The sequence below is a fragment of the Centruroides sculpturatus genome, unplaced genomic scaffold, assembly GCF_000671375.1.
Source record: "Centruroides sculpturatus isolate CEXI.00-Female unplaced genomic scaffold, Cexi_2.0 scaffold477, whole genome shotgun sequence".
Taxonomy (NCBI): Eukaryota; Metazoa; Arthropoda; class Arachnida; order Scorpiones; family Buthidae; genus Centruroides; species Centruroides sculpturatus.
The window spans coordinates 260,127-283,642 of NW_019385213.1; the positions used below are offsets into that span (position 1 = coordinate 260,127).

At 29.6% G+C, this 23,516-nt stretch overlaps 1 protein-coding gene across 3 annotated transcripts in view; it reads left to right on the forward strand.

Moving 5' to 3' along the window:
- LOC111636229 (flotillin-1-like) overlaps window positions 1-23,138 on the forward strand; it is a 53,378-nt gene extending 30,240 nt beyond the window's left edge. For 2 of the 3 annotated variants that reach the window (XM_023381440.1, XM_023381439.1), the window contains exons 4-12: window positions 2,662-2,805; window positions 2,873-3,010; window positions 6,927-7,022; window positions 9,671-9,790; window positions 12,372-12,586; window positions 17,214-17,259; window positions 19,768-19,905; window positions 21,980-22,144; window positions 22,238-23,138. In XM_023381440.1, the coding sequence (XP_023237208.1) occupies window positions 2,662-2,805; window positions 2,873-3,010; window positions 6,927-7,022; window positions 9,671-9,790; window positions 12,372-12,586; window positions 17,214-17,259; window positions 19,768-19,905; window positions 21,980-22,144; window positions 22,238-22,267 (1,092 nt within the window). In that variant the 3' untranslated portion in view covers window positions 22,268-23,138. The remainder of the gene's footprint in view (window positions 1-2,661; window positions 2,806-2,872; window positions 3,011-6,926; window positions 7,023-9,670; window positions 9,791-12,371; window positions 12,587-17,213; window positions 17,260-19,767; window positions 19,906-21,979; window positions 22,145-22,237) is intronic. The other variant, XM_023381441.1, reaches the window with a different exon arrangement.
- Window positions 23,139-23,516: the final 378 nt, after the last annotated feature.

Here is a 23,516-nt window from a genome sequence, read left to right on the forward strand (position 1 = left end):
GCAGTACACGCTGCTGGTTTTTCATGTGCAAAATTTACACATGTGCTCAATATGGTAAAGAAAGCACTATTTCCAAGCACTATGTTATGCAGTAAGAGAGAGTTTTCAAAAGTACAAACATCGTTGCCATACCTTGGACCCCTATCTTTATGCATCTGCAGAATCTTTAAGCAGCGCAATCTTGCACTACCATTATCCCCACTTCCAAGCCTACGCAAACTTATTTGTAACAATAGAAACAAATTTTCCACTCTCGAGAAGTCGGGGGTCTATGCTCTACCTACACAAGATATATCGGGGCCACCACTAGAATGCTTGCCAGCCACCTTGATGAGCACCAAGACGATGTTATGAGGGGTAGGCACACCATCGAGCTCGCAAAAAGGTACTTGAGCAGGGCTACAACATGCTATGGCCCCAAGTGGTTATGCTCAAGAGCTGCAAGGATTGAAAAATAGTTTTCATATGGGAATCTCTCTTTACTACCACCTTGGACACTTGCAACATCCCTGTGCTCAATCTGCCCAGTGTATGGGTCATGCTATATAAGCATTTAAGCAAGTATTAGCGTTCTCCAGTTTGCATGTAGCGTGAGCCTGGTTTTGTGCATGCACCAGCTTGCACTTTGCGGAGCTAATTGCTTGTTTGGTTTTCAAATTATATTTGAATATTTCCTTCGTGTTCTTAACGGCTTTGACAAAGTTTCAACTTATACTTTGTGCGTTCTATTTTACATCAGATTATTTCTGTTTAATTTTTTCAGAAAATGTTTGTATTCGCCTGAGGACAATGACTACAAGTTTTTTTATTGCAAGCATCGAAAGTACTTGCGATAAAAAAATGTATGCATGTAACGCTGAACTCAGTGTCTTTATTTTTGTTATTATTATAATTCACTTTTTCTTTGGCTAAAATTTTAATTAAAATATTTGATGCAAAAACAGATTTTACAATATTCTCTTATTTTACTTTTAGTTTTAAATTTTTCAAGTATTCATAATAAAAAGTATTCAAGCATTGTGATTGAATACCTGAAAAATTTTAAAGTAAAGCTCATCTTCAGAGAGAGCATCAAAACTTAAATTTGAACAAACTTAGAAAATTTACAAGAAAATTTTCAAATGAGACAGTACATTAAAAGTTCCTTCATCTTGTCCTTTCTACACATCTCAGGAAATAACACTCTCATGCCTGAAGCAATATTTCTTTAGAGACATCATCCATCTAAATTTGAACATATCTACAAAATTCCAATAGTTGAAAATATCAAATGGTTAAGAACACTTAAGATTTAAAGTTTAATTGCTATGATAAATTCTATGATAAATTTACTAACAAGCAACAAAAAATACAATATGATAACAAGCAATTACTTATTGTGACAGCATCACAATGCTGGACTGCAATTTTTAATCATATTTTTAATTTATTTAATTTAAAATATATGCTCTCCACTACAAATTAGTAGTGACTTGCCCCTCTACATTGTACTCTTTTCCTTTAATGATAGTCATGCCAGTCATATATCTGACACCTTTCAGGGCAAAATTTTTCAATTGAAATAAGATGACTTCTGGTTTGCATCAGAAGTTCTTATATAGTTAATCAGGGTTCCTGCCTCAGGTTTTCTTATCTGGTCTAGTCTTTCATCTATCTAATTCCATTCTTGAGATTAAGGAAAGATGGATGGACAACAGTAGGAATTTATAGATTTATAATTTTTCAAATTGCAGCCCAATAACAAAAAACTGAGAAGTCCCATTGTAAGTTTAGTTGAACAGTTTCTGCGCATCTTCCACTGTGCACTCTGTACTTATCATGTGCTCATACTCCTATCCCATAGATACCATTTCCATGTGTTAAGAATGGGTTTCTAAATCCTTGACATTATGTAAGTAAATTTTACTTAAATCCTGGTACTTTTGGGATTTCCAGCTTATTCTTACTGTCACTACTACTGTTTGTTGGAATCAACGATTGAGGTTATTGTTAAATATTATATGACATCGATATGTACAACATTGTGTCATGGTGATGATTGTAAATATTTTTCCCATTATGTAATAAAAGGTTGGTGCTGTTGACCCCTCAGGGAACCATTGATGATGGTGACCTTATTTTATTCTCCTCTTTTCAGCGCTGACCTTCTGTGAGTCAAGGCAGTATTATCTTTTCTGTAAAACTTCTTTGTCACATAACCAATTACACAAGTCCAACCAGTTTTCCTAATCTCCAAAAAGCAACATCCAGTCTAACATTGTTGTGACAGAAACATGATGTGAATCTGTCACAGTAATGTTGGTACTCCCAATAACAGATCCAGAAATTTTCAGAGCGATGCAAAAAGGAAAAAATATGCCTTCGAAAATTTTTTAATACCTGAAGCTTTATGTGCAAAAAATTCCAAGAAAGGAGTGCAGCTGCATCCTACATACCTCCCTAAATCCATCCTTGGATACTCCTAATGATGGTCTGGAAAGCTCAAATGTAACATTTAAGCAAATATTTCATTGTGATCTTCAAAAAACCTGAGAATTGTATATCCATAATTATTTTTCAAATTATATTTTATATTTATTATTTTAACTATAAAATATTTATAATTTTACTTTTGACTATATTAATTTATTATAGTTAATATGGATAAAATATTTTAATCAGGTAAAAATCCAAGGACAGAATGTAGAAATGTTACGTGCAGCTTGTGAGCAATTTTTAGGTAAGTCGGAGAATGAAATCAGAGCAATTGCTCGAGAAACTTTAGAAGGACATCAGAGAGCTATAATGTGTACTATGTCTGTTGAGGTAATCTGAAATTTAATTACATAAATTATTATACTATATTTCACAGTTTTATAAAATAATTTTAAAGGAAATTTTGTTTTCTAAGGAAATATTTAAGGATCGTAAAAAGTTTTCTAAGCAAGTCTTTGAAGTTGCATCATCTGATTTAGTAAATATGGGCATTACAGTTGTCTCATATACCATTAAAGATGTAAGCGATGATCAGGTAAGAAAAGCACTTAAAATGTATTCTTTAAGTTATTGACTGCACAAAATGACCAGCTCTTGCCTTTTCTCAAAACTGCTACAGGTAACCCCGTATAACACGGCACTTCTATAGCACGGATTCGCTCTAACACGGTTTGAGAATTGGTACCATCCCCCGTATAACACGGCACTTCTATAGCACGGATTCGCTCTAACACGGTTTGAGAATTGGTACCATCCCCCGTATAACACGGTACTTTTATAGCACGGATTCACTCTAACACGATTCGAGAATTGGTACCATCCCCCGTATAACACGGTACTTTTATAGCACGGATTCACTCTGGCACGGTTCGAGAATTGGGTAAAATTCTCGTACAACAGGAAATGTAATAAATTTTTACATACTTAAGTAATAACAGTTTACGAAAATTATTATTTTCGTAAACTGTTAAGTATGTAAATTTTCTTTTTTTGCCTTTTGTCGATACACGTGGTCCTTCTCGAAACTTGTTTGAATGTGCCAGATCTCGACGCTTCTGCTTCTGATGTTGCCAGATGTTTCTTCCTTATTCCATAATTGCTTTATTCTTCATAAGTGCTAAGCACCATGTAAGGAAATTTATAAAGATCTTTTAACTAGAAGCAAGCAATCTAAAATCACATACTTTTCTCAAAAGGAAAACAAGGATCTGAAGATAATCCAGAAAAATGCTCAGAGGATAAGGATAACTTGCCAAAAAGAAAATGCTCTCGGTTAATTAATAGTGTTTTTAATGATGACGAAGAAAACATTGTTTAATTTATATTAATATGTATCACTTAAAAAAATTTTAATGAAGATATTTATCTTAATTATGAAAATATAATAACATGTTTTTTAATTTTTGGAACCTAACCCTCCTTTTCGTATTAGTTCTTTGTTTCGTATAACACGGATTCGCATAACACGGCAATTTTTTGGAACATAACTACTGTGTTATACGGGGGTTACCTGTATTCATCTTACTACAAAAAAGTTTAAGGATAATAGTTTTCATTTTTCAATATTCCATCAGATCCAATTTAGCAACTTACAGAGTTGCTGGGGAAGCTCAGATTATTTTTTAGTTATGGTTATTTTCTTTTCCTCTCTACTTGGAGCTAATAGTAAAGTCAACTAAGCCACTGTTAATTTAATGAAGTAAGCAATACACCTTTAAAAGTGGTTAAGGTTAGAGAAATGTTTAATGTTAACTGGGTCAAAAATAATAATGTTTCTCCAACTTTGTCTATTGTTACTTCATTAATTTAATGAGTTTGACTTTGAAAGAGATTCTTTATTAATAACAGTTAAAATATCTTTAAAATTATTTATTAAAGATTTGAAATTCTTATCCTCAATAGTTCACTGTAGTATTTATGTATAAGCAAACAATAATGTTTAATGTTTTCAAAACTTTTTATCATACTTAAGAGTGTAGTGTCCAAGAAGTATCAAAAATACTCCAGACAATCAATTGGGTAAAATGTGCGCATTAGGACCTTACATAAACAACAACTTGGATTGCACTTGAAAAAGTTTTAATAATAGACAATATATCTGAACTTACATTAACTACTACACTTGCGACAATTAATATATGCTCCCTTCATGGAGATGATAAAAAAAAAAATTACAATTATTTTACAGATGAAGTCCCTTAGTTGAATCTCCTTAGTATGAGAACAAAATTTCCGTCTAAGAATTCAGGAATCTGCTTGCAATAGTTTCAGCCACGTGGTTCCCTGATTATCTCAGAGAACAAAAATATTCATCTTATTCAGTTATACAAGGTCTGTTCAAAAAATATCGGACCTTTGGTCGGCAAAAATAAATTTATTGATTTTGAGGTACGAAACCCTAATCCCCTTCAAAGTAGTCTCCTTGGTAATGTATACACTTCTCCCAGCGTTCCTGCCATTGCTGGAAACACTGCTGGAACGCATCTTTTGGAATGGCCATCAGCCAGTCCGTCGGATTTCGCACGATGTCTTCTCTCGACTAAATTTGGGTTCCTTTTAGTGGCATTTTCAGCTTGGGAAATAGCCAAAGGTCACACGGAGCCATGTGGGGAGAATATGGAGCGTGACGAACCACAGGAGTATTGTGTTTGGCGACGAAAGCCCGAATCAGATGCACAGAATGGGCGGATGCGTTATCACAATGGAGCTACCAAGTTTTGATCGACCACAGATCCGGTCGTTTGCGTCACACTGTATCGGAAAGACGACGAAGGACCTCCTGGTAGTACTCCTTTGCGATGGTTTGGTCTTGTGGTGCGTACTCACGACACACCACCCCACGAGAGTCGAAAAAACTGTCAACACGACCTTTGGTATTGCTGCGGACTTGCCGCGCTTTTTTTGGCCTCGAGGATCATCCCCAAAAGCCTGCTGAATCTTGCAAATGGTTTACGCTTGGGTATCGCCAAGGTTTTTGGCAAAATTTGATATAATATCACTGCTCACATTGTTCAGTCATTTTCCAGCTTAGTGGAATCCGACGAGAGCGCACTACATGACCTCACTCATAGGCCGATTGCCAACGACTGACGCTTCCTGCAGGCGGGAAAAAATTCATGGCTGTGCATGACTGTCCCCTCTACAACTCCACCGAAGGAGGTCTCTCACGCATCATTGGTTTACGCGGAAAAAAAAAGGTCCGATACTTTTTGAACAGACCTTGTATACCCAAAACACTCTGTCTAATGATATTAATAAATTATCATGATGTATAACTCACGACAATGCGATCGATTCGATTGCTTCTCGAGCGTTTTTCTATCCTTCATCCAAACCGAGTCGTGTCCCTATTTCTTTCTATTTCACTCCATGCTCCAACACACCTCTGTACACTTGGCCCAAGTCCCAGTTAGGAAAAAAGGGTACTTCCTTCGCAGAGGCGGACTGGCCCTAAAATTTTTGTGTGGAAAATTTATTCCCAGCCCAGCCCACAAATAAAAAAATGTATTTTTTCTATTTATATTTAAATAAAAAAAATACATTTTTTTAACTATAACTATAACTGAAACTATAACTGAAGTTAACTATAACTATATAACTGAAGTTAACTATAACTATAAGTATAACTGAAGTTAACTATAACTATAACTGAAACATTAACTATATACTAACTTGCAGTCCAAACTGGAAGTTAGTATATAGTTAATGTTTGCACATTATTTCAATTTAAAAATTTTTTCCAGAATAGGGTTAGATAGATGACTGATGACTGGCATGACTCTGTTGTTAATAGGAAAAGTGTGATATACAGAGGCAACACACTACTAAGATCAAAAGCATTGTGACAAAAAATTTCAGCCTGGCAATTATTTATTGTGACGATGTCACAATAAATAATTTATTAATAATTTAGTTTAAAAAGTTAATAAATTATTATTTATTGTGACATCATCACAATAAATAATTGTTCATTGTGATTGGCCCTATGATCCATAATAGGGATAAAATATATACCAGATTGGAAGTGCATATCTGGATCTCTTTAGCATTGCAAAGAAGGGTAAAAACTGTGGGATTTCTGAAAGGGGATTGGAAGTTATTATTTATGGCAATCTTCTTGTCCTTGTACAATCAACTAATACATTACAATTAACAATACATTAAATAAAGATAATAAATTTAATAAATCCTTATTAATTTATTGATTAATTTTCTGTTTTTGTTTAATATGATTAATATTTAATTAATTAGATTTTTCAATGAATATTTAATGTAATATTTTCCTTCTAACTGAAGGAAAACGTTACATTAAATATTCATTAAAAACATATATAAAAGAGAAAATTAAAAAAAAACATACATAAAGGATTTATTTTTTTTTTAATTTTGAAATTTTTTAATATTTTATTTGACTTACATATACATAAAGAATATTAATTAAATTATATTAGGGCTTCTTAAAAGCTTTGGGAATGGCTCGGACTGCTCAAGTAAAGAGAGATGCTAGAATGGGAGAAGCAGAAGCAAGGAGAGATGCAACGATTAAGGTATGTTGATAATTTTCATTGCAGCACAGCATTCTTATTGTTAATTTTTAGGTTCTTACTAAACGTTTTATTTCTAAACAGCATTCTTATGTTTAAAAACATTTTTTTAGTCCTCTATTCTTCAAAATGACATATTTTTTCATTTCTGTTTAAAGTGTTTATACATTTACATTTATTTATTTCTGTTATATTCTTTTTAAATAAATCAAGGCCAGCCTTCATCAATTCTTATGTATTTTTTCAAATATCTGTTATGGTAGCTGTTTATGCATTCATACATATATATGCATGATCTTATTATGTAATTAATAACTGTATCAGAATTGCATACTGTCAAATAGAGTGATAATCTATAATTGTTCTGACCATAATTCAGATGGAATGCCTGAAGAGATTAATATATATATATATTCTCTTAATAAAATTTTTTCAAGAAATATAGATAAGCATTGTTCACAGTTTATCAGTGATAGTGATTTGGTGGTATAAAAAAAATGTACATAAATATCTCAAAGATTTTATTCTCAATAATCTATCTATAAAATTTTACATCAAATTTAATAGTTGGATTGATGTAGGTGGTTTTCTATAATCAAACAAAGCATATTTTTCAGATAAATTTAATTTGTTTAATAAGTTCTGATCACTTGCAATATTGTTATGTAAAACATAATAGGGATAAAATATATACCAGATTGTAAGTCACAGTTTTGCTTTGTAATTAGCATTGCTTTCATGGCTTCAATATTTAATCTTGACATTTTTGATTCAGGAAATTCATGAGTGAAATATTCTTTCTACAGAAAACGTAGTTCCTAGAAAACAAATGACTGATTTTATTAAGTTATTAAAATCTTGGAATTTAAGATCCTTTTCATGCATTTTGTTAAATACGTTAGCCCATCTGTCATCTGTACAACATGTCTAAAACAAATCCATAACAACAAAAATGGCTTTAACCCAAACATCTTCCAACCATAACACTGTGTTGAGTAATAACTGTCCACAAACCCTTTATCAATGTTGTGTTTGTTACAATATGCATTAACGTTTTTGTCCTCCACCGAGGTCTTCTTCAGGTGCTGACTAAGCGTTCTCTCCCCTTGACTGTTAGAATGATGTTGTCCAAGATGTAAATATTGTGTGTATCATGTTTCACTTCTTTTCACAAAGTCACAAAGTTTCTCTCAGGATGACTTTCTATGGCCCTATTTAGGTGTTAGACTTGCAAATAAAACCTAGAAAAATCCACGTGGCCAGCTCATTTGTGAATCCCGAATTTACGTCCATTGTTTAGTGAATTTATCCATTTGGTCACTGGTAGGCAGGAATGAGGAATGGAGTTCCACACACTAATGCATCTGTGAGAATTCATAAGTCGATCCGGATTCGAACCTGAATCCTTTAGAGCCTGACAGTGGCGTTTTTACATCCTCAATCACTCAGAAATTTTTGACTGAGATTAAGTAATATTTTGAAAGTTAAAATTTATAATACATAAATATTCGTAAAATGTTTTCAGTATTAATGAAGTAAAGTAAAAACAAGACAGAAAAATATACTGTAGACTAAGTAAAAAGTACTGTATATAATTTCCACACTACTTATAAGACGTCAATGCACTTCCACATTACTTGAAAGCTTGATATCAGATGACAGGCATCACAAGTTCTTATACAAGAATTGCTTTCAGTTGAGAAAAGTCACAAATTTCACAAAGTCACATTTCACCATGACATGGCATCCAACCACATCACTTCATATCTTGAAAGCTAATAGCTTCAACTGGCATCAACTATATCACAAATAGGAATATCCTCTAATATATTACCAATGGATTTCTACAGCATAAGTTTTTTTTAAAACAACACCTCTTTCTCAGAAAAGCCAATATGATGGAAGGCATCTGGAAAGTTTGCAATGATGAAGTTTTCAATGCTTGGAAAAGAAGGTGCAAGGTTGTAATAGACTTCATGAATTGTACATTGAGTAGCCCAAGCTTTATCACCAAGTTTTGAGAAATAAAAATTAAGAAGCAAATTATGTCAAATTTGCATGAACACACACTGTATTAAATTATAGAGAGTATGCTTTTATATTTAACATTTTATAAATATTCTCTATAATCTTTGTTTAGATAATATTGTTTTATAGCAATGAACTGTATAAAGACATTGGAAATATTTGGTTACAAAATTTAAAAAATTTTTTAGGATAATTTTTCCAGCTGTTTAAAAATACACCACAAAAATCTGTTGTTGGAATCAACGATCGCAATGTTTTGTAATGTTCTTCTGATGTAATAAAAGGTTAGTGGCGCTCTTGACCCCTCGGGCAAGGTGACCTCATTTCACTCTCCCTTTTCTAGCGCTGACCTTCTGTGAATAAAGACTGTGTGTAATCTTGTGCACTCTCTGTTCTTTTGTTACACAACTGGTTACATTAATCCAACTGCCTTTTTACTAATCTCTCCGAAAAGCAACATCTAGTCTAACATCTGTCAATATTTTGTGAATTGATTTAAATAAATTTTTAAAATTAATCTCTGTTATATTTGGAAAGAAAACAAAATCAAATCTGTAATTCTCTTTACCTAGAAGCATCATTATGTTAAAAAGTAAGTAATAAGTATATTTTAATTATTTTAGGAAGCTTTAGCAGAAGAGGAACGAGTAGCTGCTCGATATCAAAATGATACTGAAATTGCCAAAGCACAGAGAGATTTTGAATTAAAAAAAGCTGCTTATGATATGGAAGTGAATACAAAGGTTTGATTTTGATCATGTTTCTTTATTTCTATAATATAAAAGCCACTACATCTCATCAAATAATGTTTATAGTTGAAAATACTTTTATCTGTATGTTTAAATTTTTATGCAAAATATTATCTTAAAATAATTCAAAGAACAATAATTAATAATAATATTGTTGAATATTTTGTTATAAAAAGTTTTATAACAAAATATTTCTTTGTATTTTTTCACATAAGTATAAAAATATCTAAATACATATAAAGGAATAAGCATTGAAAAATATCACACATAATCAGAGTTCCATCTACATTCTTCCAATCATACAAATCTAACATTGTACTTCAGCAAACTGAAAGTGCCACCATTATTTTTCTCTTGCTTCAAAGATTTAAACTCTGTAGGGCACTTTTTGATTTAAAAGCTCATCATAAACTGCACGTATTTTGACAGTAGTTATATATTTATTAAATATTTCCTTAATTACTTTTGTGTTTGTAGTTGTATGAGATGAAAATGATTTCTGTTCCAAATGATGATAATGACAGCAAATCCAATTTCATTATAGTGCAGTTTTATTTGTCTTTTAAAATTTACTTACATGGATTTTTAATTAAAATTTTACATTATAATTTTCTATTCCGAGTATTCATCTTGTGCATAGTCAATCAATGCAATTATTTTAAGGTTATTTTTTGTTTTATAATCATAGGGCTGTCCATAAATTATTATGTAGTGGGTATATAGGTAATTGTTACAATGCATTACAAGGTGATGAGGTATTTATAAAACATTATCTAATACTAGTATCTCAACCCATGGATAACAGAATGAGTCATTTTTGTTTCTGAAGTATTGCATAGTAAACATGTGACTGCTTTGTAAATCATATATCTCATCTCTCTCAATCCTGCCCAAAACAACAACCTCTCTCGCAGAAACGATGTTTTATTTGTAATGCTAAAGGTCACCAAGTGATAAATTGTCCTAACAAAACCAGATCCTCTAAAGCAAATCTTGTCCATCCATCTTTTAGATCTAAATGTTGTTTAGATAAATAAAAGTTCTTACACTTATTTACCATCATCTATGTTTTTATGCAGTTTTAATGTTTAATAATATAAAATCTTCAGTTTTCTATATTATTAAACATCAAAAGAATGATAATATATATGAAGAATTTAAGGAATTTTTTATAAGTTAATTTTAAAAATTGTACTTCAATTTTATCTGCATTATGAGGTTTTATTTTTCACCCTGGTTGCATTGGAACTGACTGAGGTATAGTACATACAAATGTAAAACAATAGTTATCCTTAGTGATTCACATTACAAATTCTATTAAACATGACAAAATGTACAATCTTAAAACTCTCAATACCTTATACCAGTGTTTCTCAATGGGGGCAATATTGCCCCTAAATGGGCGTTTTTGCTTTTTGAGGAGGCAATTAGTAACAATTTATATTTTGGGGGTGAAAAACAATTTTCTGGGTGATATAGTAAAACATTATATTAAGAATAATTAGATATTTTATTTGTTATATCGTACAATAATTAAACAAAAAACATTATACTAGTTATTAGTCTATTCAATGCAGTATGAATTTGGCGTTAGCCTTGTCCCTCGGCATTGGAATTTTGTAGTGAAAGGGGCGATACTATGTAACGGTTTTATTGAAGGGGTGACGATTCGTTAGAGGTTGAGAAACACTGCCTTAGACTATCTTAAAATTAAGAAGACAGGTATAAGAGGCAGATGGAAGAAATGATGATGGTTAGTGTGGGAGAGATACCTCTAGTCCCAAAATGATGGATCATGTCAATGTAGTGTTCAGTGGTATTGTTAAAGTGGGAATAGTCAGATCTCAGACAATTTTTCTTTCTCATCAAAGCTTTGTACAGCCATCAGAACCATTACAACTGACGATCCTCCTTGCTCTTTTCCTCATTGAAAATGACCTCCTTTGGACATCTACATATGAAAACAAAAAAGTATTTCATGTTTTTCTAACTGCCTGTATATATATCCTTTTCTCTACCCTCCTCACTGGGTTTATTGCCCTTATGAGCATCAAGACAAAAGAGAAAGTGAAATGATGAGAACAATAAAAATATATATAAACAATTAACTATAGCTAATTATATTTACATATAATTCATGGCAGTTGACTGTCATATCTACTGTCCTTAATTTTCATACCTGTTTACAAATGTTCATCATTAATTAATCTATGTTTTAATAACAAAAAACAAATTGCTTTGCTGGAGCTCACTTTTACTTACAAAATAGTTTCTAGCACTTTTGGAGAACCAAGTCCAACATCAGGAGATATACAAACTGACAATGGACTTGGTTGTCCAAAAGTGCTAGAGAGTATTTTTTAAATAAAAATGAAATCCATCAGAGCAGTTTGTTTTTGTTATTTTTAAAGTTTTGAGTTGTTTTTGCATTAATATATCTTAATTTTATAAAATACTGCTAAATTGTATTTAGTTTTTTTATTAAATTAATATATTTTTTAAAATCTCTATTATATTGTAAAAGCAAATAGATTATAAAACATTAAGGTAAAATTTTATTCTCAAAATTTTATAGAAAGCAGAATCTGACTTGGCATATAATTTGCAAGCAGCAAAAACACGTCAAAGGATTAAGGAAGAACAAATGCAAGTGAAAATAGTTGAAAGAAGTCAAGAAATACAGATCCAAGAACAGGAAATTTTGCGGAAAGAAAAGGAATTGGAAGCCACAGTTCGGCGTCCAGCAGAAGCTGAAAAATACAGATTAGAAAAATTAGCTGAAGCTAATAGGTAACTTTATAAGTTTTAAATAATTTTGAAATAATTTGTTTGAATATTAATAAATACAAAAAATTACATTATTATAGTTGCATACTGCTATAAGTCATTCATTGTATCATCATCATTGAAATTAACTGTGAAAATTATCAGAATTATTAGAAATTTATGAATATAAATAGTTGAAGCTTTTCCAGCAACAATATTTTATTAATCAAACATTTTTATCTGACTAAATAGCTATCTTCAGAATCAAACTATTAAAGAATTGAAATGTGAAAATAGAATTTAAATAATTTTTTAAAATTTAAAAATTACAAATTCTTATAACATTTTCAAAAAATAAAATAAAAATGCATTAAAGAAAAATGCAATTTGATTTATACAATAATATTCAGATGATATCATTAATTTTTTAGTCAATCAACAACATTAAATTAATAAAATATATGTAAAAATATTCACATATTTTGAAGAAACACTAAACCTTCATTTCACTGTTCTTCTCAAATCTTTAGGAATAAGTCTCTAAAGGCAGAATTTCTATTGAGGCTACTCAACTATTCATTTGTCCCAGTATGTAAAAACTTTTAAGAAAAATAGTTCCCATTTAATATTTTGTATTAATTGTAATATATAGTATATATTATTTATTAATAAAGTATTGTTGCTGGAAAAGGTTAAAACTGTTTACATTTTTACTGCACTCCATTTTATGGGGTTTATTATTAAAAGTTTATATTTTAGCTTAATGTTTATTATTCTATAGAAATTTATATAAAAATTATAATTATGCAAAAATCATATGTTAAGATAATCTTTCCTAGATATTGAGGAATTTCTTATGGAATTTGCATGTGTTTCATCTTATTCTTTAAGTTCTTTCACAAACTGGATTTTGTTTAATGGATATATCATCCATACCCTTGCTACCTACTGTAGTTTTNAAGCACGGATAAAAAAGTTAGAAAGATTGAAAAAGCACCACTGTCGTCCGTCTTAACGTTCCTGAAAAGAGCACATAACCCCAATCCACAGATGCCTAGATTATTCGCATTTGCGAAAACGCACAAAGAGGACAAAGAACTCAGGCCTGTGGTAGAGAAGAATAACGCACCAACGTACGCACTGGAAAAACGTTTAAAAGAATACATAAGTACAAAAATGGAGGATAATAGTTTTGTGACCCATGATCCAAATAAATTAATAAAAGAAATACAGAACTTAAATTTAATGAACGAAGAAATAGGAACGGTGATGGACTTTGAAAATCTGTTCCCCTCCATAAATCTAACATCGTGCTACAACGAACTAATTGAATTCTTAATACAACAAAATCAAGAAACGGCAAAATACATAGAAAACTTGCAAGATTTGGCAAAACTGATTTGTTTTCATTCATTTTTCAAATTTAATGGAACGATATACAAGCAAAAGAAAGGAGTTCCTATGGGAAGTCCTATGTCAGGTCTGCTATGTGAACTGGTAATAAGGAAATTGGAAAAGAACATCCTCAAGGATTTCTCCGATAGCATCGTAATATACAAACGCTATGTTGATGACATATTAATAATTTGGAAAGATGACCAACGCATTAATGATTTCTTAACAACAATCAACAATAATGAGCACGGATTGAAGCTAAAATTAGAACAAAAAAGCCGAAGGAACATCCATTTCTTGGATATTAACATGGAATTCAAATTAGGAAACATACAAACGAACGTATATTTAAAACCAACACACGCTCCTTTATACATACCGGCATGGTCAAAAGACCCATATAAATATAAATTATCTGCGTTTAAGGCACTGATCAAAAGGGCCTTCCTGTACTGCACCAATGTACAAGACAGGGATAAAGAAATTAATAGAATTCAACAGATAGCAAGGACTTTAGGATACAGAAAGTCCACAATCATAGGCCTTGTAAAAAGCTACGGTAAACAAAAAGCTACGAATCCAAACCATAACAACAATACTACATTCAATAAGTTCACATACAATGAACAAACGAAGAAGGTGGTGAAGGAATTAGGAAAATACAAAAATGCAAGGATAATATATAAAAGAGCACCCAATATTTATAGATTATTAAGAAACGACAAGGACAAAATTAATTTAGAAGACCAACCGGGTGTATACAGTATACCCTTTGAGAACCAACAATTAGGTATTGAGAAAGAGTATATCGGAGTAACCAGAAGAAACCTGAAAGTACGACTAAAGGAGCACAAATATAGTATAAATAAAAAACTGAATAGTACAATATTAGCAAGTATGGCACAGGCAGACGGATCAGTAGTCAAATGGGATGAAGCCAAGATTGTTAGGACGGGACACTCACCTTCCATCGCAATGGAAATGGAGAAAATAGAGATTCCATTACAACGAATGATTCCATTACAACGAAAACTATTAAAACCTGAAGATGGCCTATACGAATTGGCCGAAAACGTTTGGAATAAACAAAAATAACTCGGCAAAAAATTCAGGTGTGTGTGATTTATTATTATAAAGTAGTAACTCTAGCAGACTCAAATAACACACCATTAAACTTATACTCACATCATACAGACATTACACAACATATAGAAAACATACACACAATCAAGCAATTGTCAGCTTGAAAGGCACTCCATGGCAGGCGTCCTTATGACCTGGCCAGAGATTTTGTTGACAAAACTGCTCAAACAGCTGGTTAGATCAGGGATGCCTCTTTGGGAAGAAGGAAGAACTCATGATTGCGATACAGGATGAGGCCATAATTATTAAAAACTACAGAAAACATACTCAAAGATACAACACTCACAAATGACACATGCAGAAAATGTCATATCATGCCAGAAGCTATAAAACACATTACATCTGGGTGTAAGCTCTTGGCACAGATAGATTACTTACAAAAACACAATCAAGCAGCAAATATAATACACCAAAAGCTAGCAAAGAAACACATATTGGTAGACATTCTTAAACCATACTACAAGTATATAACACAGACAGTATTGGAAAACAACACGCATAAAATGTACTACAACAGAGCTATAATCGCAAATAAAACAATTTACCACAACAGACTAGACATCACACTCATTGACAAACACAATAAAATTACATACATTATAGACATAGCCATTCCAAACACTCACAATGTACAAAACACATGCACTGAAAAAATTAGTAAGTACACAGAACTCGCCCAAAAAATAAAGCATCTGTGGAAAATGGATAAGGTGCTTATTGTACCTGTCGTTCTCTCCTGTACAGGTGTGATACCACACACACTATACAAAAGCCTGGGAACATTACAGTTGAATAGAAATACATAGATCACATTAGAAAAATCTACTATATAGAATATATGCCATATTGTTAGGAAATTCCTAATTACTGAGACTAACACACCTATTTAATTTTAGTTTCATTTTGGTTGCTATGCCTTAAATCTGGTCTGGCATAGTACGCAGCTACTATTAAAAAAATAATNATATAATAATTTATTCATTTAAATCAGTTAAATGTATTATAGATCAGTGTAACTCTCTCTGTATTATAAACACACATAGATGGGTGTTTATAATACAGAGATATGTATTAGTAAGTTTCATATTTACACATTTAAACCCATAGGGTATGAGGAGTCAACAGAACAATTCAAGTTAATGGCACTTATACACTTGTGGTAGATTTCATTATTGTTCTTTCCAGTTGGTCTCCTTTAAAAATATGTGGAACTGTTATGGAAGAACTTAAAGAATAATATGAAGATATGAGGGCAGATTTTTTTCAAGCTCCAATGGTCCATAAAACAAAGACAAGTGTAAATAACAAAATGAATTTATTACCAAAAGTTAGGTACAAACATGGTTTCTTTTTGACATAATCACCATGAAGATTGAAGCATTTGTCATATGTGTGGACAAGTTTTTCCATCCTCTTGTCATAGAATGTTGCTGCCAATGACTTGAGATGGGCCCTAATGTTGTTTTGAAGATCATTATTAGTCTTGAACCTCTGCCCTGCTAATTATGTCAAAAAATAAAAATGCCATGTTTGTATCTAACTTTTAGTAATAAATTCATTTTGTTATTTACATTTGTTCTTTTTTTATGGACCAACGGAGCTTGAAAAAACAGCCTATGTACTTATTATATAACACCAATACAGAATAGTCACAAGACTCTATGCATGCATACTATTAAGAAATTATCTATATACTCCCTTTCATTCTCAGTTCAATTCTTTGTTGATAATTAGAAGTCAGTTTATGATATTTAAAGACCAAAAAATAGTTTTTGGTTTTTAAATATCATAAAGTGGAGTTGACAAATTTTTCTTTCACAATATACCAAAGTAATTTTTATTAAGTGTAAATTTTAAGGAGGTATACCTTATTAGATCCACATTTAATCGATTATCCACTGAATTTTTTGTAGAACTATCCTCTAACTAGGAAACACAAAATACAATGTAATGCATAGCGACTTTGTGTTCACTCTGTACATTTATTGATCTAATAAGTTTAATTTTATATCAAGAAAGAGTTGAAATTATTTTTTATAAGTCTAACTTTATATAATTATTGAAAATTTTACCAAATATTAGATTACCTACAATTTTTGTATTTATATTATAGAAACAGAGTTATAATGGAAGCTGAAGCTGAAGCTGAAGCAATTAGGGTAATAATGAAATTAATATTATTTTAATATATTAAACAATTCTCATATCAACTTATTCATTCAAAACTGCTTTCTTCTGACCATCCAACCGTCATCATTTAGATGTGAGATTCATGGTACTGGAGAAAATATCAGTCTCACATTCTTGTCCTTGAATTATCAACACCAAAAATCAAATGGTCTTTATGGTGCATCATTAAGTTGTTCTTTTAATTTATCCTAATGTAAATTTACTGTGTGTTAAGAAACTTAGGTACAAAATTAGTTATTGTACAAATAAATATTGATGTGAGTGAAAGACATAAATTAATTTAATAAAGATATGGTTTATTCAATTTTTGTTGTTAAAAAAATTGTGTAAATACTAATTAGTTTTGGTAATTTTTCACAAAGGATTTGTATTTTTCATTTTTCTGAAGTGTCAGCCCTATCTGAACCATGCTATTTGTTTAAGTCTTCAGTAGACATGATTGAAATAACAAAGAAAACAATGTGGTTGTATAATAAAGAACATTCTAAAGGTATTAAATTTTAAGTTGGATAGTTAATTTGCAAGATGATTAAAAAAAGTGTGTATTAAATGTAATATAACTTAATGAATTGAAAAATCAATCAAGTTATATTTTGACTGACTGTGATCTATTGATACATAACTAGGCCATATTTGTATAAAATCAGTGATCTCACTCATAAAAATTTTTATGCTTTCTAATTAGGTAGCCTCACTCATGCACCAAAAAGGATCCTTGGTAGCTCTTGCCTTCCCCTAACACTCTCAGGCTATTTGCATTTGCCAAAACCCACAAAAATTATTCTTCTTTGAGACCTATCCTTGATAAGGCAAGATCCCCAATAGAGCTTTAGACTCTGCTATACACAAGCATATAAATAACCAATTGATCAATTATCCTTGGACTGCACAGATGTTGCACAGAACTGTTCTTAGAATCTCAGCATTTGTAAAACCTGATGAAGACCGAATATTTTAAGGTCAAAAACATTTGTTACTTCAATTAAATAGTTTTACTGGATTTTCAAAGGTTTTTGTGAGTCATTAGTAGCTCTATTTTTTCGAAGTCCATATCTTTATTATTCTAGGACTTACTGGTTACCACAACCAATTTTCAGTGATATAATTTTTTTTTATTTTGACTGTTTAGTGTCCCTGAAGATGGGTGTAGGAACCAGAGAGTGCTAAGATAATAAAGTTATAAACTTTAATAAAGCTGTATATGGTGAATTAATATTACTTATTATAAGATTTAATTTTGACATTACTTAAATATTTATGTTAAAATCAAAACTAATTTTCAGAATTTTCAAATGAATCAAAATGGAATTATAAGAAGAAACTTTATTTATAAAAAAGTAATAGTAAAAAGTAATTAATATCAAAAACGATCAATTTATTTAAAGAGAAATTATGAAATGATTTGTTCAATTTCAGAGTAATAGTAGATGCATTTGTGATATCATGTATACACAACACTGATTTGCATATGGTTTGTATATGACATGTAAAGAGTTGCCATACTGATATGACAGCTTCTTGCCTAATAATGTGTGTTGCTAGTATGGCCTCCTGCCATTATTAACTTTTATATATATATATTTTTTTTGGATTATTGATACAATAATAAATCCTTCCATAATAAGAAATATAGTTCCTTATGCAATTAAAGATAATAGAAATATGTAGAAGATTATATCTATTGTGGTGTACTAATATTGTTAACAGAATGATAAATTTTTATAATTTTATGCTAAAGTCAGAGTTATTGATTAATAGTGTTTATTATGTAAAAAAAATTTTGGATTAAATGCATAAATTTTGTTGAAAATATATTTAAAGTTGACTGAAATTTAACTTAGTTTAATATAGTATTTACCAAAAATAACTCGGCAAAAATAATTCAGGTGTGTGTGATTTATTATTATAAATAGATAGCATTGCTGAGAAGGTAGATAAATTATAAATGTATTATTTGAAGGAAATAAGCTTCTATTAACAATAGAATTCTAGGAAGGTGATTGACTCTGTTGCCCCTACAGATCTGTCCTTGATCAGAACAAATTCACAGACATCCAATATTTACTTCAAATAAAACATTTTTATATTTCATAAAAGCTTTGTGAATGAAACTTTCTCTATGTAGTCTTAAATATCTGGTATAATACATGCCTAAGATAAATTGTAAAATATTTCACTATTTCTTCATTTTTGAACCAAAAGTTAATAAAATTTTGTAAAATTTTATAATGTAATATGCTTTAAATAAATTTTCATAATATATATAATAATTTATTCATTTAAATCAGTTAAATGTATTATAGATCANTTTATGCTAAAGTCAGAGTTATTGATTAATAGTGTTTATTATGTAAAAAAAATTTTGGATTAAATGCATAAATTTTGTTGAAAATATATTTAAAGTTGACTGAAATTTAACTTAGTTTAATATAGTATTTACCAATTTTATTTATTTTAACAATGATAAATTATTATAGTTGAAAGGAGAAGCAGAAGCTTATGCTGTTGAAGCAAAAGCCAAAGCAGAAGCTGAACAGATGGCAAAGAAAGCTGATGCTTTCAGGGAATACAAAGATGCAGCAATGATTGATATGATGTTGGAAACATTACCTAAAGTAAGTAATGAATATTAAGAAATTTTTTAAATTTAAATATAAAAATACTTGTTTTTAGGAAAGTACTAACACATTTGTTTAAACTGAAAATTACAATATTTGAAGTTCAAAAGAAAAGTAATGAGACTGACTCTATAACTCAGAAGCCAACAGTGAAAGGACAAAAATATACAAACACTAATTATATTATCATAATGTGGTAGATTTCATCTTATTTGCTTTAATTAGTAGCTGTATTTGCATTGAGTATTTGTAGCATTGAAAGGAGTTGGGGATTTTTCCATGGCCTGGAGAGAAGTTAAGGGCTTGTAGTGATCTCTATCCCCCATAAATTAATGCTATTTTTACTAACAAAAACAAAATTTTTAAAACTGCCTTTTTAGTAACAAAGAAATATTCTACACATTTTATTTGTTCAAAAATAAATGGCAAAGGGACTTGATAGGGGAAAAGGGGCCCACTCTATCCACTGGCCCCATACATTTTTCACAACTCTATCAATAAGTTCTGTATCCTATTATTTAGTAAGTGTAGATTATCATTCAATGCTATTTTATCAAAATCTTGACTAAATTCGCTACACACTACAAACAAGTGAGAAAGAAGCAGCTAAGATTGGAGAATGCAGGTTAATCCTGACATGTTATCCTTGTTTGTAACATTACAACATATTAAATTCAATTGTTTCTAAATAATTAAAATTAACAAATATTTGGAATCTTTTTTTTTTTCTTGCATTTTTTAGAACATAAATTTTATACTATAAATAAATGTTACTTATTTACATAAAATTAATAATGAAAAATAAATGAAACATGACAATAACAATGAAATAACAATAAAATAAATAATGAAAAGCTTTCATATGAAACGGTTCCAAATTTTTGAGAAATCCATTTTAATTTAATCTACTTGAGCAACTGCATGTTCCAATGAATTTTTAATTTGATGAAGCCTTAAATAAAAAAAAATGAAAATACTTATTTTAAAATTACTTGTTCTATTTTATTATATCATTGATGAATCTATGTATCAATTAAGATTTTAGTGAGCAAAAAGCCTATATATTTTTAATCGTATTTTTGTGTCAATCTTTGTCCACACACATAATTAATTAAAACTAAGTTAATTATTATTAATTTACTAACTAGAGAAGCTAAATTAACTATTTATTTAATCATTAATGAAAAAGTTTTAGAATAAAAATTTTTTTATTTTTCAATAATTAACAATAATAATAAACTTTCAAATTTTTTTTGAAAGTTTTATTATTATTAAAAATAAAAGAGTTTAGACANGAATAAAAATTTTTTTATTTTTCAATAATTAACAATAATAATAAACTTTCAAATTTTTTTTGAAAGTTTTATTATTATTAAAAATAAAAGAGTTTAGACAATTAAAGTGATTGTGCTTTAAACGTTTTGGTATTACTTACAATTGATTGTTTTATTTTTGAATAATGAAATGAATCCAGTTTAAACTGTTTTTTTGAAGCAAAAGCTTTTTATAAAATTTAAGTGGTTTTTTACTATATGTTACTTGTCACAAGTCATCAAGAGGAAGAAGAATTAATAAATGTAGCATCACTACATTTATTAATTCTTCTTCCTCTTGATGACTTGTGACAAGTAACATATAACCTTAAATATGATATTTTTCTCTATTAAAATCAGAATATCTATTTGTTTTACATAAGTTTTTAAAGATTTTTTGCAATCCATATAATTGAAAAATATTCCAGTTAAGTTTTATTACATTTCTACATTGATTCCCATAATTATAAATAATGTAATTTTAAAGTGATAATGCAAAGAATTATAAGAATTTTAAAATATTGAATTTTACGAAATGATTTGTTTTACAGAATTTTACTGTAAAGTTAAATTGACTGAAAGTTGACAACTATGAAGATATAAAATTATTTTTCAAATAAAAAAAATAATTTATTGGATATATAAATATAATTTATTAAAAATAATTAATATATTGCTTAAACTGATGTTTAAAAACTATATAATACATATTTAATTTTGTAATTAAAATTAAACATGAAATTTTCTTTATTCTTTAGTTAACTGCAGAAGTTGCTGCTCCATTATCACAGTGTAAGAGAATAGTAATGATCTCATCTGGAAAAAGTGAAATTGGGGCTAGTAAACTTACAGGAGAAATTTTAGATATTGTAACAAAAGTACCTCACGTTGTAACTCAGTTAACAGGAGTTAATGTGACAAATGTTAGTAATTTATAAATTTATTTTGTGAAATAAGTATTTTTTAAATTGCTAATAATTTATTTAATATTTTGTTTTACTTTATTGTTGTTACAGTCATTGAAGATGGCCCAAGCTACAATGTAAAGCAAACAACATTTCTGTAAATATGATAATTGTTGTGTTTTGCTTAAAATAGTGAATCTGTTAAAATGTGTTATTACATATTATTTTTGTCATCATTTCACATGGTTAACATTCGTATATTATTATCTATGAAAATTCAATGTTTAAATAATATATATAGTTATATTGTAAATTCTATACAACTTAATGTGGTATTAATATGTATAGAATTCAACTTTATTCTATGTTGAGCTTTTATTGAATGCAACTATATGCAATTAGTTTTAAATATTTAATTTTAAGTTATGAAATAGAATTGAATGTATGTGTATAAGCTGCAGTTTTGCTTTGAAGTTTTTTTTATATATTGCATGTTCATATCAACTTTCTTTAAAGTAAAATCTACTTTTTTCGAGATTTCTATACTCAAAGGAAACTCTGTCTAATGACATTATTTAACTAGAAAGACAGAGTTCTTCTTTATGTTTTAGCTTGATGTTAAGTGCTAAATATACAGTTAAATTTATATTACTCTTAATGAGCAAATCATGCTACAATTCAATCAAACTATATGTGAATGAATGAGTAGCTTTATTTGACTAAATTTGTTGAATTTATTTTACTTATTAATCTGCAAGAGTCTTAATGCCAGGTAATGTTTCTTTATAAATCATAAACTTTCTCTTTCTCAATTTAATATTCTGTTTATTTTTATGAATGTATAAAAGTGTCTTTTATCCTGGAAAATCAAAAAGTATTAATGCAATCTTGATAGAAAAATAGCACAATCTATATAATAGAAGAAATATTTTTAGTAAATATTTATCCTTATTGTAGGGTTTTTCATAAATTTATAATGCAAGTGATGTAAATTATTAACTGCCAATGCCAGTTTTATTAATTNGGGCGTTGTCTTGTGGTCCTAATCAAAGGTTTTTGGATACCGATAGTTTGTTACGAAGACGACGACACATTTAATTTTAATACATATTTAATTTTGTAATTAAAATTAAACATGAAATTTTCTTTATTCTTTAGTTAACTGCAGAAGTTGCTGCTCCATTATCACAGTGTAAGAGAATAGTAATGATCTCATCTGGAAAAAGTGAAATTGGGGCTAGTAAACTTACAGGAGAAATTTTAGATATTGTAACAAAAGTACCTCACGTTGTAACTCAGTTAACAGGAGTTAATGTGACAAATGTTAGTAATTTATAAATTTATTTTGTGAAATAAGTATTTTTTAAATTGCTAATAATTTATTTAATAT